At 50.4% G+C, this 12089-nt stretch overlaps 1 protein-coding gene across 3 annotated transcripts in view; it reads left to right on the top strand.

Annotated features, from left to right (window-relative positions):
* Positions 1-10718, top strand: part of TMEM104 (transmembrane protein 104) — a 43891-nt gene extending 33173 nt beyond the window's left edge. For all 3 annotated transcript variants that reach the window (XM_064728388.1, XM_064728390.1, XM_064728389.1), the window contains exon 10: positions 7198-10718. In XM_064728388.1, coding sequence (XP_064584458.1) covers positions 7198-7958 — 761 coding nt within the window. In that variant the 3' untranslated portion in view covers positions 7959-10718. The remainder of the gene's footprint in view (positions 1-7197) is intronic.
* Positions 10719-12089: the final 1371 nt, after the last annotated feature.

The raw sequence follows: 12089 nt of genomic DNA on the forward strand, positions 1-12089 counted from the left end.
TCCCCTGGCTGATAAGATGGAGGGAAAGCAAACCAGAATTTCTGGGAAGTCTGTGTCAAAGCCTTCTTTTCTCCATCCCATCCCTTTCCAAGATACTTGGTAGAAGGCTTCTGGGGCAGAAACTAGAAAAGGGCTGTCCAGAGCATGCTAGTGGGGCTCACTTTCTGTATCTGGTGGTTTCTCTGGTAGTTCTGCTCTTTCCACCAGAGCTCTGCTGTTTACAGCACTGCTCTGCAGAGAAGTGGTCTCAGACCATCTCACCTTGTGAGCAGTCTCAGGTAACTGGCACTGCCACCCTTAGCAGCAGAGCTGTCAGTGCTGGAGTTGGCTCGCTGCAGAAACCTGGAGTCACTGTGCTGCATCCCTTCAGGTACTGAGACTGAGAATTGCAGGGGAGGCTGATTTAGGAGGGGGTGACAGGTATCTGAAGTCCTGCATTTCCAGTCTCCTGCTGAGAAATTAGCCTGCTAGTGCCCACAGTCCTCAAGGTGGGTGGCCTCTTTTCAGATCAGAAATTGAGCTTTCTGCAAATAGCTTAAGGAGGATCATTGTGATCTCTGCCCCTCTCCTTTCACACTGCAGGGCATACAGGAGGATGAGGGAATTGGACTGTAAATCAGGACACTGTTGCATGTTCATTCTGACATGCTGCTTCAACAAAGTTACTTCATGTTCTTATATCCCTTTCGGAGCAGATGAAGCTCCTGCTAGAGCCCAGGGTAAATAATTCACTAAGAGAAGTGAATATATTTATGAAGAGTTAGTTAAAATGCTGTGCTTCTGTCATGCCTGCTTTTGGGATTGCTGGCTGAGGAGCTCATTTCAGGGCTGTTTGTGGGAGGCAATGGGGTGAAGCAGTGCCTGTGTGAGAGGAAGAGCCCTGTGAGCTGCAGACACAGATGGAGAGTGATTTGCTGGTCTGGACAGGACCACTGAGATCCTGCCTGAGGAGCTGCTGCTCCTGAAGAGAGCACTTTATTCAGGCAGCAACAGACACTGATGGGCCTGAGAGCTGAAGAAGGGGAGCTGGACATGTAAGGGCATATTCAACCCTGCAGAAGGGTCTGGGTGATGGTGCCCACTCAGGTTTTCAGAGTGGGGCTGTGGCATGAAAAGCTGCTTTCTGTTCAGAGTGGACATTGGTGGAACAAGATGATAAAAAACTTTGCTGTGTAGGGCCCAAGGCAGGATGGGCAAGATGTGGCTGAGTCTGCAGAGCACCTGGGTGTTATGGGACATGGGTGCCCTGCAGCCAGTACTTTCCAAAGCATGCACAGCTGTAGTTTGGGCTCACAGGGACACCAACGTGTGTATTATTCCCTTCTCTCTGAAGAATAAATTATGACATGGACAGAGATGTGACTGTCAGAGCTAATAGGCCAAGCCAGCAGCAGAGCTGAGAGCAGAGTCCTGGTTGCAGAGGTTTTATGGTTCTTCTGCCAAAGGTGACTGGCAGAGAGAGGCCCATAAACTACACGGGCAATTTTCCCCTAGAAGCAAACAAGCCTCACTGGCTCCTCTTTCCTTCCCATATGTTGAGAAAAAGCATCTGTGATAAATGCCCGAGTGCAAGGCCATTTTTCTGCCCTGAGCTGTTGCTGGTGTGCAGATTCTGTGGGAGCAGCTGATGTGGGCTGAGATGGGGCAGCTGTGCTGGTTTCATGGCAGGCGTTGTTACCACTGCTACTTGTAAATCTTGGTTATGGTACTGCAAGCCTGATGAGGAAGAGCAGAGAAATTATGCCCTTAGAGCAGAGAAGCTCCACTGAACTGCTTTTGGTTGCCAAAAAGTCCTGGTAGTACTTTTTAAATGGAATTTGCCTTTGTGAAGAAAAGGGAGTCCACCTGGTCCAAAGGATCAGTGTCTGAGTTGGCTGCAGCAGGAGCAAGCCGGGCCTGGAGGAGTGGAGGTGCCTGAGAGGCTTTTTCTTGCTTTCTTGGTAAGCTGTGTCACACTTGTCTATATAAGCAACAGTCCTGTGCTATGTGGATCCTCCCTGAGGCTTTGGGGCAGGGAGGGTAACACTGTCCAGACAAGTCCCTGCTCCCCATTAGAGGAAGGAGCCACAGTGATATTCCACAGCTTTTGCTCATACCTTTTTTCTGGGAAGTAATTTCCCTCCTCTTTTCCTTCCGACGTTTCTCTCTGGAGAATTCCTGTCTTCTATGAACATATCCATCTTGTTTCCCCACAGTCTCTGCACTCATAAATCCTTCATCTTCCTAGAGATGGTGTTTTAGGCTCTGTCATTGTCAAATCCGATCCTTAACTTCTCCAGCTCCCACATCTAATGGAGCAAACCTGGTTTTCATGTTACCTCTTTACTGTCAATTCATATAGAAACCCCCTCTGAAGGTTGGAGAAGTTAATCAGTTGCTGCTCTGGAGTTTGTGGAGAACTGGAGGTCATGAACAAGTGGCAGGATATAGCTTCTGCAAGAGAAACTAGCTAAATGAGTTTTAAATTTAAAAATCAATGTCTTAATTTTAGGTACTTTGTTCTGCCAGCATGTTGGACTCCAGCTGTGCTTTAATACTTCAAATGACAAAGAATCCAGAATGCCTGGTGATTCCACAGTTGTAGTGGGCTCTTCAGCTTGCCCACATCACTGCTGGAAGCCAGCTGGCTCTGAGAAGGGGCTCCAACATCCTAGAAAGACATCAGCAGGGAAGTAGACAGCACAAGTGTCAGGTGGGGATGCAGAGGGTAGGGCTGTCTTGACGTGTTCCTCACCCATTCAGTGTGTACAGAGCAGATGCTGCTGGTTTTGTGCCCTTTCTATGAAAAAACTGCCTAATGTTAAACTAAATGAGATCTATTCCTCTGTTTAAGAGTGGGCTGCTGTGTTTTGACTCGATACAGGATTGAGGTGGGGAGAAATCTGGGTTTGGGAAGCTCCTGAAAACGTCTTCTTCCTGGGATCCATCATTGTGCCTAATGTATGAAAGGGAAGCCAGCGGCCTGCACTGGGATGGGGTGATCCATTATCATTATTTCCTGGCATATTGATTCTCTGCCTGGACAGGAAAGCTCTGTCACGCCGTCAGGCGCCGCTGACGGATGGCCCTGCCACAAACGTGTCACAGCCCCAGCCCAGACAAATGGCCGGGGTAGGGGAGCAGCCAGGCGTGGGGTGGCTGCACACCACCGATCTCTGGGCCCTGCAGGGGGGCAGGCAGATGGGGGATGTTCTCTTCAGGCTTTCCTTGCACAGGGAGGAATGGGAGCAGCGACAGCGCTGGAGAAGATGGGAACATCTCACAAGTACCATGTCTTGCAGGGAGGCAAGGGGGGTTAAACCAGAAGCTCATTCTGAGCAGCAGTTCTTGCAGGAACCTACCATGACAGGAGAAAAAATGTGTTTGAGGCTTGGACTTATTTTCTTTTCTGCAGTAGCCTTTCTGCAGAGAGATGAAACTCATGTACAAACACCATTTTTCATTTACAGAGGTGTTTTCTCTGACTCCGTAAAATGATCCTTAAACTCAGAATGGCTAAATTATCTTCTCTGCTTCTCTGCAGCTCTGTTATGTTTCTATCAAAATGCACAAAAATGTATTTCTTAATATCCCCAGACTCACATATTTCCCAAACTGTACTACTTTGGATGTCTGCTCATCCATATTCATCCTTACTTCACCTGCAAGAACCAGAGCAGAACTGCCCTGTCTCTGAATCAACATCTCCTGAGTCAAGCAGGAGAGGAGCAGTAGCTGACTGCAAGGTCTGCTTTGTCTGAGAACATTTGTTCCTCAGATAGTGAGGGGAGCAAAGAGAGTCTGCAGGAGAGGCAGTAGGATGGCTGGGATGAGATTCATCACAATTTTCCTTTATGGCATACCCCCTCTTTATTTTTTTCCTCAGGCTCACTTAAATCCTTCACTAAAAATGATGCTTGAACATCTAGAAGAGACAAGATGAGACGAGAAGTGGCCTCTGTGCCTTGCTGACTGCCAAGCCTGTGGTGTGGGGGCTTGGAGTGGGTTTAACACTGTGGAAAAATCAGGACAAGCAAAACCCTTGATTGCTTTTTAAGCATTTATATAAAACAAGGCTTAAAGCAAATTTTTCATGTAACCATCTAACAATCCAAGGTGCCATCACTGTCAACCTTGCTTTGTGGCTCTGAGTGCTGCTGATCATGGTCTGAAAGTGTTTCATGCCTGGAACACATTGCTTGTGTCCTCTGTTCTGTGTGGAGAGGAATGCATCAAGGGTGTTTTTGTGAATCCATGTCTTCACCAGGATTCTTGTGGTGAAGGAATGCTGTTGGACAGCTGATGTGACAACAGTAGGTGACATGAAATAGTGTCATGTGACTCTGCCTTCAGCCTGCTGTCCCAGGTAGGGGAAGTGAGTGGGAGCTTTGTGTGTGCCCGAGGATCTTGTGCTGCCTCTTTTCTGCTCAAAGCTGCCTGTCCATCAGCCTGTCATCTTCCTTTCATTTTGACTTATCATCCAAACCATATTTAGGTTTCAGAGTTTCATTTTTTGGCTCGCCTCCTCCCAGGGACAGAGAGATAAATTTGACAGGCAAGTGTTTTAGCTCTCCAGTTCCAGGAGTGAGAAACTCTTCTGCCTCAGGGACTGAGAGAAAACAACCATGGGGCAGCACTTTTGTTGTCCTTTCTGAGGCTGGAGCTGTGCAGGGGGGTTTCCAGTTTACTCAGCACCTTTCCTCTCAAGGGTCTTGCATCTGCAGTGCACCAGTGCTCGGGCAGGGAAGCAGAGCTTGCCTTGTTGGAAGCAAAACTAGTTTGGATCTTAGTATTGGATCCTCACTCCTTGTAATTATAATAAATTTCTGAAATGCATATTTAATGAAAAACAAATATATTAAATTCTAGTTGCATAAGCCAAAGACCATCCATCATTTAGGGAGTCCACAAGAATTCTGCTCCTTCAGTGTTCCCTGCCAGAAAAGCACATGTCAGGGCAGAGGAGAGTCTGTGGGAGATGCTTCAAGGATGGGGCTGCCTGCCTGGAAGTTTCCTTGGTCCTGTTGGCACTGATGCAAAAAGTGGGGCTTTGAGCCAATGGTGAGAGTGGGTTTGGGGATGGAAATAGATTGAGCAGAGCATGAGGAGATCCTGTCCTGGTGTGCAGGGGAAGAGCTGTGAGACTTCTGAGTCACATCTTAGCCCAGGTATGGGACCAGCTCAGGATGGGGCTGCAGGGCCTGACCACCTCTCCCAGGCAAGAAGGAAAGGAACAGTCTCAGCCATTTCCAGAGCTGCCCAGCCTGCTTTGTCTTATTACTCAGGGCATCCTTTCTTCTTCCTTGTAGCCTGTGCAACCCCAGGGAGTGCAGCCAAGTCACATCACCTGGAACAGCTCTTCTGGGTCTCTTGCTGAGCAGATATGGCTGGCAAGCATCTCCCCTCCAGGGAGCAGTGGGGGAGGCACAACAACTGTACCCCTGTTCTCAGTGCCCCTCACCTGCTGGGCTTGAGTGAAGGCAAGGGGAATTGCACACCCCCAGAGCAAGGAGCTGTTGCCTTCCATGGCTCTGTGTGACTGCCCTTGGGGGAGGAAGTAGAGCCTAGCGCTCCCAAAACAACCTGGCCTCGTGGTACCGTGGAGGAATGGACCTGCTGCTGTCAGTGTGGTGTTTGGGGAGGGCTGGCAGACGTGCCCTGTCACTGGGAACAGCTGGAAGCAAGAGGTTTCCTGAGGCAGCACAGGGTGAAATGCAGCATGTGGCTTGGGAAGGGTTCAGCATGGAGCTGCTGTTTGCTGCAGGAGAACGTGAATTTCTGAGAGAGGGTTGTGGGGAGTGCTGGGGATATATGGGAGGCAATGTTCAGTGAGAATAATCTGATATTTTTGTGCACAAGAGAAGCAGCATTCCCTAACTGTTTTCCCTAGTCCCATCCCTGGCAGGGTTTCCCAGTCTCCCCTGTTGTGGGGAGCAGGGCTGGGCACAGAGCAAGCCTGTGATCTTGTCACCCCATGGGGAGCCTGCCCAGCTCCCAGCACTGCTGCCAGCCTGCCATGGACTTGAACTGTGCACTGCTCTCTTTAATTCCTCTGGATTTATATTAATGACATTCAAAGTTGTCTGTAGTAGTCGTTTCAGCATTTTGTTGATTTTTTCATTACCTGATAATTCACAGCTCTGTTCCTGTACCTCAGACTGGTGCAAGGACAGCTCTGTGCAAGCCACAGTGGCTCACCCATTGCAGCACCAGACTGTAAAGCTCACTGCTTGCTGCCCTGCCAGGCAGGTCCTTTTCTCCCCATTATTTGTTAACTCCAGCAGCTGATGATCATCTTTCCTAGGTTGATGCAATTTTTGTGACACCAGAATTAATTTTCTACTGCTTTTATATGCCATGGTAGGAATGAGAGTCTCACAGTAACTGCTCTGGCTCAAATTTCCACCTTCAGAGTAATAAGGGCATTAGCCCAATCTCCTCAATTCGTGTTGTCCCTGGCATGTTGTTATTTGTAATAAGCTTTGTAAAGTGTTGTTAGGCTTTTTCCTGACATAAGTGAAGGGTAGACAAGCAGACTTTGTGTCTAGAAATGATGAATTTTAATAGCAGTCTTTCAGTGCTGCTTTAGTCCCTTCCAGACTGCCTTCTCCACCCTGGGATTAGCTACAGACAGCCTGTTCCTTCTACCCAGGAAATGGCTGGCTAGTTCTTGCTCTATCATGCTTGACAGATCCCAGGGACAGGAAAGCTTGCTAGTAGCTGCTGCTTCTGTGCATGTAGGGGAGGTCTTGAAAACACTAGTCCAGTTAGAAATGTGTAGGACTATTACTGGGGTTGATTGGAGCCAAACATATTTCAGCCTTTTTGAAATGACAACATTTAACCAGTGTGTGGGGGGGGCCAGAAGCATCCACGGACCAAAACCCTTGAGGGCTTGGGGTTCACCAGCCATGCCAGCCTTCTGCTTCTGAAGGGCACAGCACAGCCCTGTGCTCTCGGGGTGGGAAGGAGACTGGAGGGAGATGCCTGAGCCCATTCCCTTATCTGCTGACTGGCACTGACAGCACATCACGATTAATTCCGGTGCACCTTGCCTTTAATGTAGCACCCTCAGATAAGGTGGTGCATCTAAGAGATAAGGAGATGCTCTTGCATAGCAGGAGAAAGCCGGTGCCAAGACTGCCAGTGCTGTGGGAGGAAGGAGGTCATGAGGAGCACGGGCCTGGGCTTGACCTGAGACCTTCTCTCCCTCTCCAGCTTTCATCCTCATGATTATTCTGGCCCTCATCCGCATCAGCAGAGGCCAAGCTGAAGGTCAGCCGTCCATGGCCGAGCTGTCGGGCATCCGCAATCTCTTTGGGGTGTGCGTGTATTCCTTCATGTGCCAGCACTCCCTGCCATCCCTCATCACCCCCATCTCCAAGAAGAAGCACGTCAACAAGCTCGTGCTGCTCGATTACGTCCTGATCCTGGCGTTCTACAGCCTCCTGTCCTTCACTGCCATTTACTGCTTCCGCAACGACACCCTCATGGACATGTACACGCTCAACTTCACCAACTGCGACATCGTCAGCGTGGCCTTCATCCGCTACTTCCTGGGCCTCTTCCCGGTCTTCACCATCAGCACCAACTTCCCCATCATTGCGGTGACCCTGCGCAACAACTGGAAGACCCTTTTCCACAGAGAGGGGGGCACCTACCCGTGGCTGGTGGACAGGATTGTCTTTCCTGCCATCACGCTGGTTCCCCCGGTGCTGGTGGCGTTCTGCACCCACGACCTGGAGTCCTTGGTGGGGATCACGGGAGCCTATGCTGGCAATGGCATCCAGTACCTCATCCCAGCTTTCCTGGCCTACTGCAGCCGCAAGGACACGCAGCTGGTGTTCGGCAGCGGGACGGTGAACAAGCACCTCTCCCCTTTCCGGCACAGCTTCTGGATTGTGTTCGTGCTCATTTGGGGTTTCTCTTGCTTCATATTTGTGACTGCAAACATTGTCCTGAGTGAGTCAAAGCTCTGATGGGGGTAGCAGCACACTCCCTCTGGAGCTCCAGAGACTCCAGCATTTCAGCTCCCCCTCTGGAACTGTGCACTGAGGGGGAGAGGCAGTATGAAGGGAAGTTTCCAGGCCGTTGGCTTGGTGACACAGACTTTCTTCACTCCACTTTGGGTGTGGGTGGAGTGGACTCAGCCTTGTTACAGTTCTGGTTCTCGGACAAAGCCCTGGGGCTGAGCCCTTGGCAGCCTGCACCGTTAACCAGTGTCCAGCCATTCCTGCCTTTGGCTCTGTCAGAGCAGCACAATCTCTGTCTGTCCCTCTGCGGCTCTGTGTGTGCTGCAGGTCTCGGCACACAGGAGAGAGACAGCCTTGGCTGCATCACTAAATGTCTCTGTTCCCAAAGGCAGGAATGTGCTGTGCAGAATCCAGCAGGAGTTTGGGATAACTGAGTCTCTTCTTTCTGCTGAGACTCCTTCAGACCAACCTCCTGTGCCAGTTGAAGGAAGGCATAAGGGTGAAAATAGACCTAATTCAGAAGGAAATAATTTTGTGCTGTTCCATTTTCTTTTTCTAGAAGCATTATCATGTTTGTGCACATTGCCTGGAATAGGGGATCTTTTGCTTAGAGCTGGATTTCTCCAGCCTGGGAGTTACATTCACATTTCCATCCTGTTCTCCTGTGCTGTGACAGCTCAGTTGGGCAGAGCAATGCCCCTCTGCATGCAGGGATACAGCTCTTCCCACTGGAAGGGAAATCAGCCTTGCTGCCCTCAGCACCAGCACGGGACTCAGAGCTTTCCACTGGCAGAGCCCTCTCCCTTTCTCAGCTTTGCCCGGGGCTGCTACAAGCAGCCAGGCCCCGAACTCCACCGGGATCGGTGTGGGCTGGGGAGGTGCTAATTACCCACTCCTGACACGCCAGAGGCCTCGGCTGTGCACACTGAAGCGTTCCCGGCTCCCGTTGGGTAATTAGCCTTGAAACGAGGTGGGTGTTAACTCAGGGGAATGAGCTGGTGCCAGGAGGAGGCGGCTGTGCCCTGGCTCAGCCCTGCAGCAGCAGCAGCGCTCCCGAAACACGGGAGCAAAACCTGAAACCCTGCTGGAACTGGGCTTGACCCTGTCGTGTCATTCTGCACAGGGTTAAGGTGGGCTTGGGGCTGCTCCTGCCTTAGGCAGCTCCAGGAGAGGCTCTGCTTTTAGGATGACTGTGGTCACTGTAAGACCCCACTTTGTCACCGGGTCCTGTGTTCAGAAGCCCTGGGGCACAGATCATAAGGGGTTTCCTGACAGAAGAAAGACCTTTAAAAGTTTTCACCTGAACTATTTAAAACCCCCTGTTATCAAAGCAGGTTCAAAGCCAGGTGCACATCAGATCCTCCTGCCCTCTGCACTTGCTGCAGTATTAAATGTCATCACTCACTAAAGCAAGCTTTGAACTGCAGCTCTTTCTAATCAAGCTCTGTTTTCAAGTAGGACTTTCTGGTTTCCATATGACCTGAAGTGCTCCTCCTGGGGGAATATGCAAGTACCTGGAGCTGTATAAAACCACTTCATAGCTTTTAAAGCAAAACCCTGCACCTCTCAAGCCTGAGCACCGCCACTGTGTCCTTGCTGAGCTGCCTGGAGAGAATCTGGAGAGATTGTTCATCTTCTCTCCAGCTTGATCCTAAACAGGCATTTGCAGCCCCTGCTAGTGGGTTTAAGCATCCCCAAGTGCTCCTGGAAAGCTGCTGTGGTATCTTCAGTACCAAATTAAGAAGGTATTTTAGAGGTATCTGGTGCTGGTGTCTTTTTTAGGAAGCAGTAGTTTGGAGGGCAGATTGATGGGGCAGCTGAGCTGGGAGCCACCTGCGTGGCAGCTGGGAGCTAGGCAGAGCTGGAGAGAGAATTGAACGCTGATGAAATGAGCCTTTGGAAGCTGGAGAGGCTGAGGGTGCTGTTCCTGTGCGTGAGTGTGCAGATGTGGGTTCATGGAGGGGCTGGGGCTGTCTGCCCTGAGCTGCCCATGCATTGCACAGCCCTTGGCTCAGCTCCTGCCCTCCACGTGCCCATTTCAGTCTCTTGCCTTCACATTTCATTGCAGCCAGGAAACAGGGCTGTTCTCTGTTATTTCATCTCCTTTCACCCTCCCTTCCCTTCTCAGGAAGGAGGGAGCCCAGCCTGGCACCCTCTTTCCTGCCATCTCTTACATTTAAAGATGTGCCTTCTCTTCCCTGGCCTGTGTGTCCCCCTGCTCCCCTCAACAATGTGTGACAGTGACTTCTGAGGGGCTGCACCTCCAAGAGCTGCCTGGATCCAGGTATTGGATGGAATGGGATGCTGAGCACTTGTGTTCCAGCCTCAGCCTTTGCCATGGTACCTTACTGTGCTCCCCAAGGAGCGTGAGTGCTTCTCAAATAAATAACCATGAATTCCCAGACACCTGCTGTCCTTGCACAGCAGCAAAACAAATATATCCGAGGAATTGGGGTGATTAACAGAAAGAAGCTCTACAGCAGAGAACATTTTTTATATAAAACATGATATAGCAATGCCTTAAAAATTACTGGAGAAAGCAAGAAGGGAATGGTTCAGTGCAGCCAGCACTGGCTGAGGGGACACTGGGTGACCCCGTGGTGCAGGGCACGAGCTCTCTCCTCTCACTCATCGTGAATAAGTCTATTTTTATTTGGCCATTATCAGCAGTAACAATTCATTATTGCAGATTCACACGTGATGCTTTGTCCTGACTGTAATTAGTTTTTTAAAAATGGGATTAAAACCAATAAAATGCACATTATACATCTGGTTTAGTCTGATTTCTTTTTCCATCCCTTTCTTCCTCATGCGTAGGCACGGAGCAGCTATTCCTGGAGGGGATGGCCATGACGGATGGGTCTGCAGGCCAAGGAGAAATGGCAAGTGGAAAGGGTAATGGAGACCCTCACCTCTTCTCTATTAGCTTACTGCAACTCTGGGTGCAAGCTGCAAACTCAATTAAAACATCTGTACTTCCCCCTTCTCAATTACGGCTCCTTACACTTAAAGCCAAACAAATTGAATTGCTCCACAGCCTCAGGCTGCAAAGGCAGTTTCTGCCAGCAAATTTATTATCACCATAAAGCGCAGCTTGATTTATGTTAAAATATTAAAGCAGATCTTTATGATGGAAATAAACACTTTCTACTGTGATTCTCTCGAAGGACCTCACAAGCAGCAGCGGATTTTGGGGCTTGGGCTGTAAATCTGAGGCCAAACTGGCATCAGGGAGGAATTCAGTCTATTGCAGCACTTGGAGGAGCAATGGCCAGGCAAAGGAAAACTTTGAACCTAGGAAGAAGCTTTAGGCAAAGCTTCGCCACCATCAGGGAGCCACGTGTCCCTGAGGGGATTCAGCCCTTTGAAGGTTTGAGGAAAGTGCTCCCCAGCCTTTGCCCTGGATGGATTTGGTCAGGCCAGGAGCCGTCAGTGGGTCAGGAAAGGGCACCTGCTGCAGGGTCGCAGCTGGGGAAGGCTTTGTGCCATGGCTTTGCCTTGGCAGGAGGCAGGAACCAGGAGGTGGCTGCACCTGCTGCTCCCTCAGGATCCTCGGGCACAGGCCTGGCAGCTGTCCCAGCGCCCTCCTGGCCCCATGTGTGTCCTGGTTTGTGATTTAAGCAGTTCCCTCTGCCCTAACCTGAGTCACCATCTCCCCCCAGCAGCAGCAGTATGTCCTTGCCATTGGAACCCCTTCCCACTGGCCGACCTTGCTGGCCTGCCTTGTTCCCCCTCTCCTCACCAGGATGGCTCTTAGGATGCTGAGCAAAGGGGCAGTGAAAATAGGATGTGCTGTGGAGATGTCAGAGCTGGCAGAGGCGGGGGGTGGGTTTGGGAGGACAGTGCCTGCTCCCCTCAATGGGGCTGAGCCCCAGAGTTGGGTACCCAGCAGTGATCCAGCCTTATTTCTCTCTGCATAGCAGCCCACAGCCTCCCAGGGTACCCTGGGTGCCAGAGCAGGCTGAATTAAAAAGTGATTGATTAGACAATTTCACCAAAAAGAAATAATATTTCTCAACGTCTGTTAAACACTAAATTACCCAGCCCCTCTTTGGAAAGCCTAGCCAGAGGGTGCTTCCAGACTGCTGCTTCCCTGAAGGCTTGTCCCTGGTGTACCCACGAGCAGGGAAATTCTGC

The sequence above is a fragment of the Zonotrichia leucophrys genome, chromosome 18 (assembly GCF_028769735.1).
Source record: "Zonotrichia leucophrys gambelii isolate GWCS_2022_RI chromosome 18, RI_Zleu_2.0, whole genome shotgun sequence".
NCBI lineage: Eukaryota > Metazoa > Chordata > Aves > Passeriformes > Passerellidae > Zonotrichia > Zonotrichia leucophrys.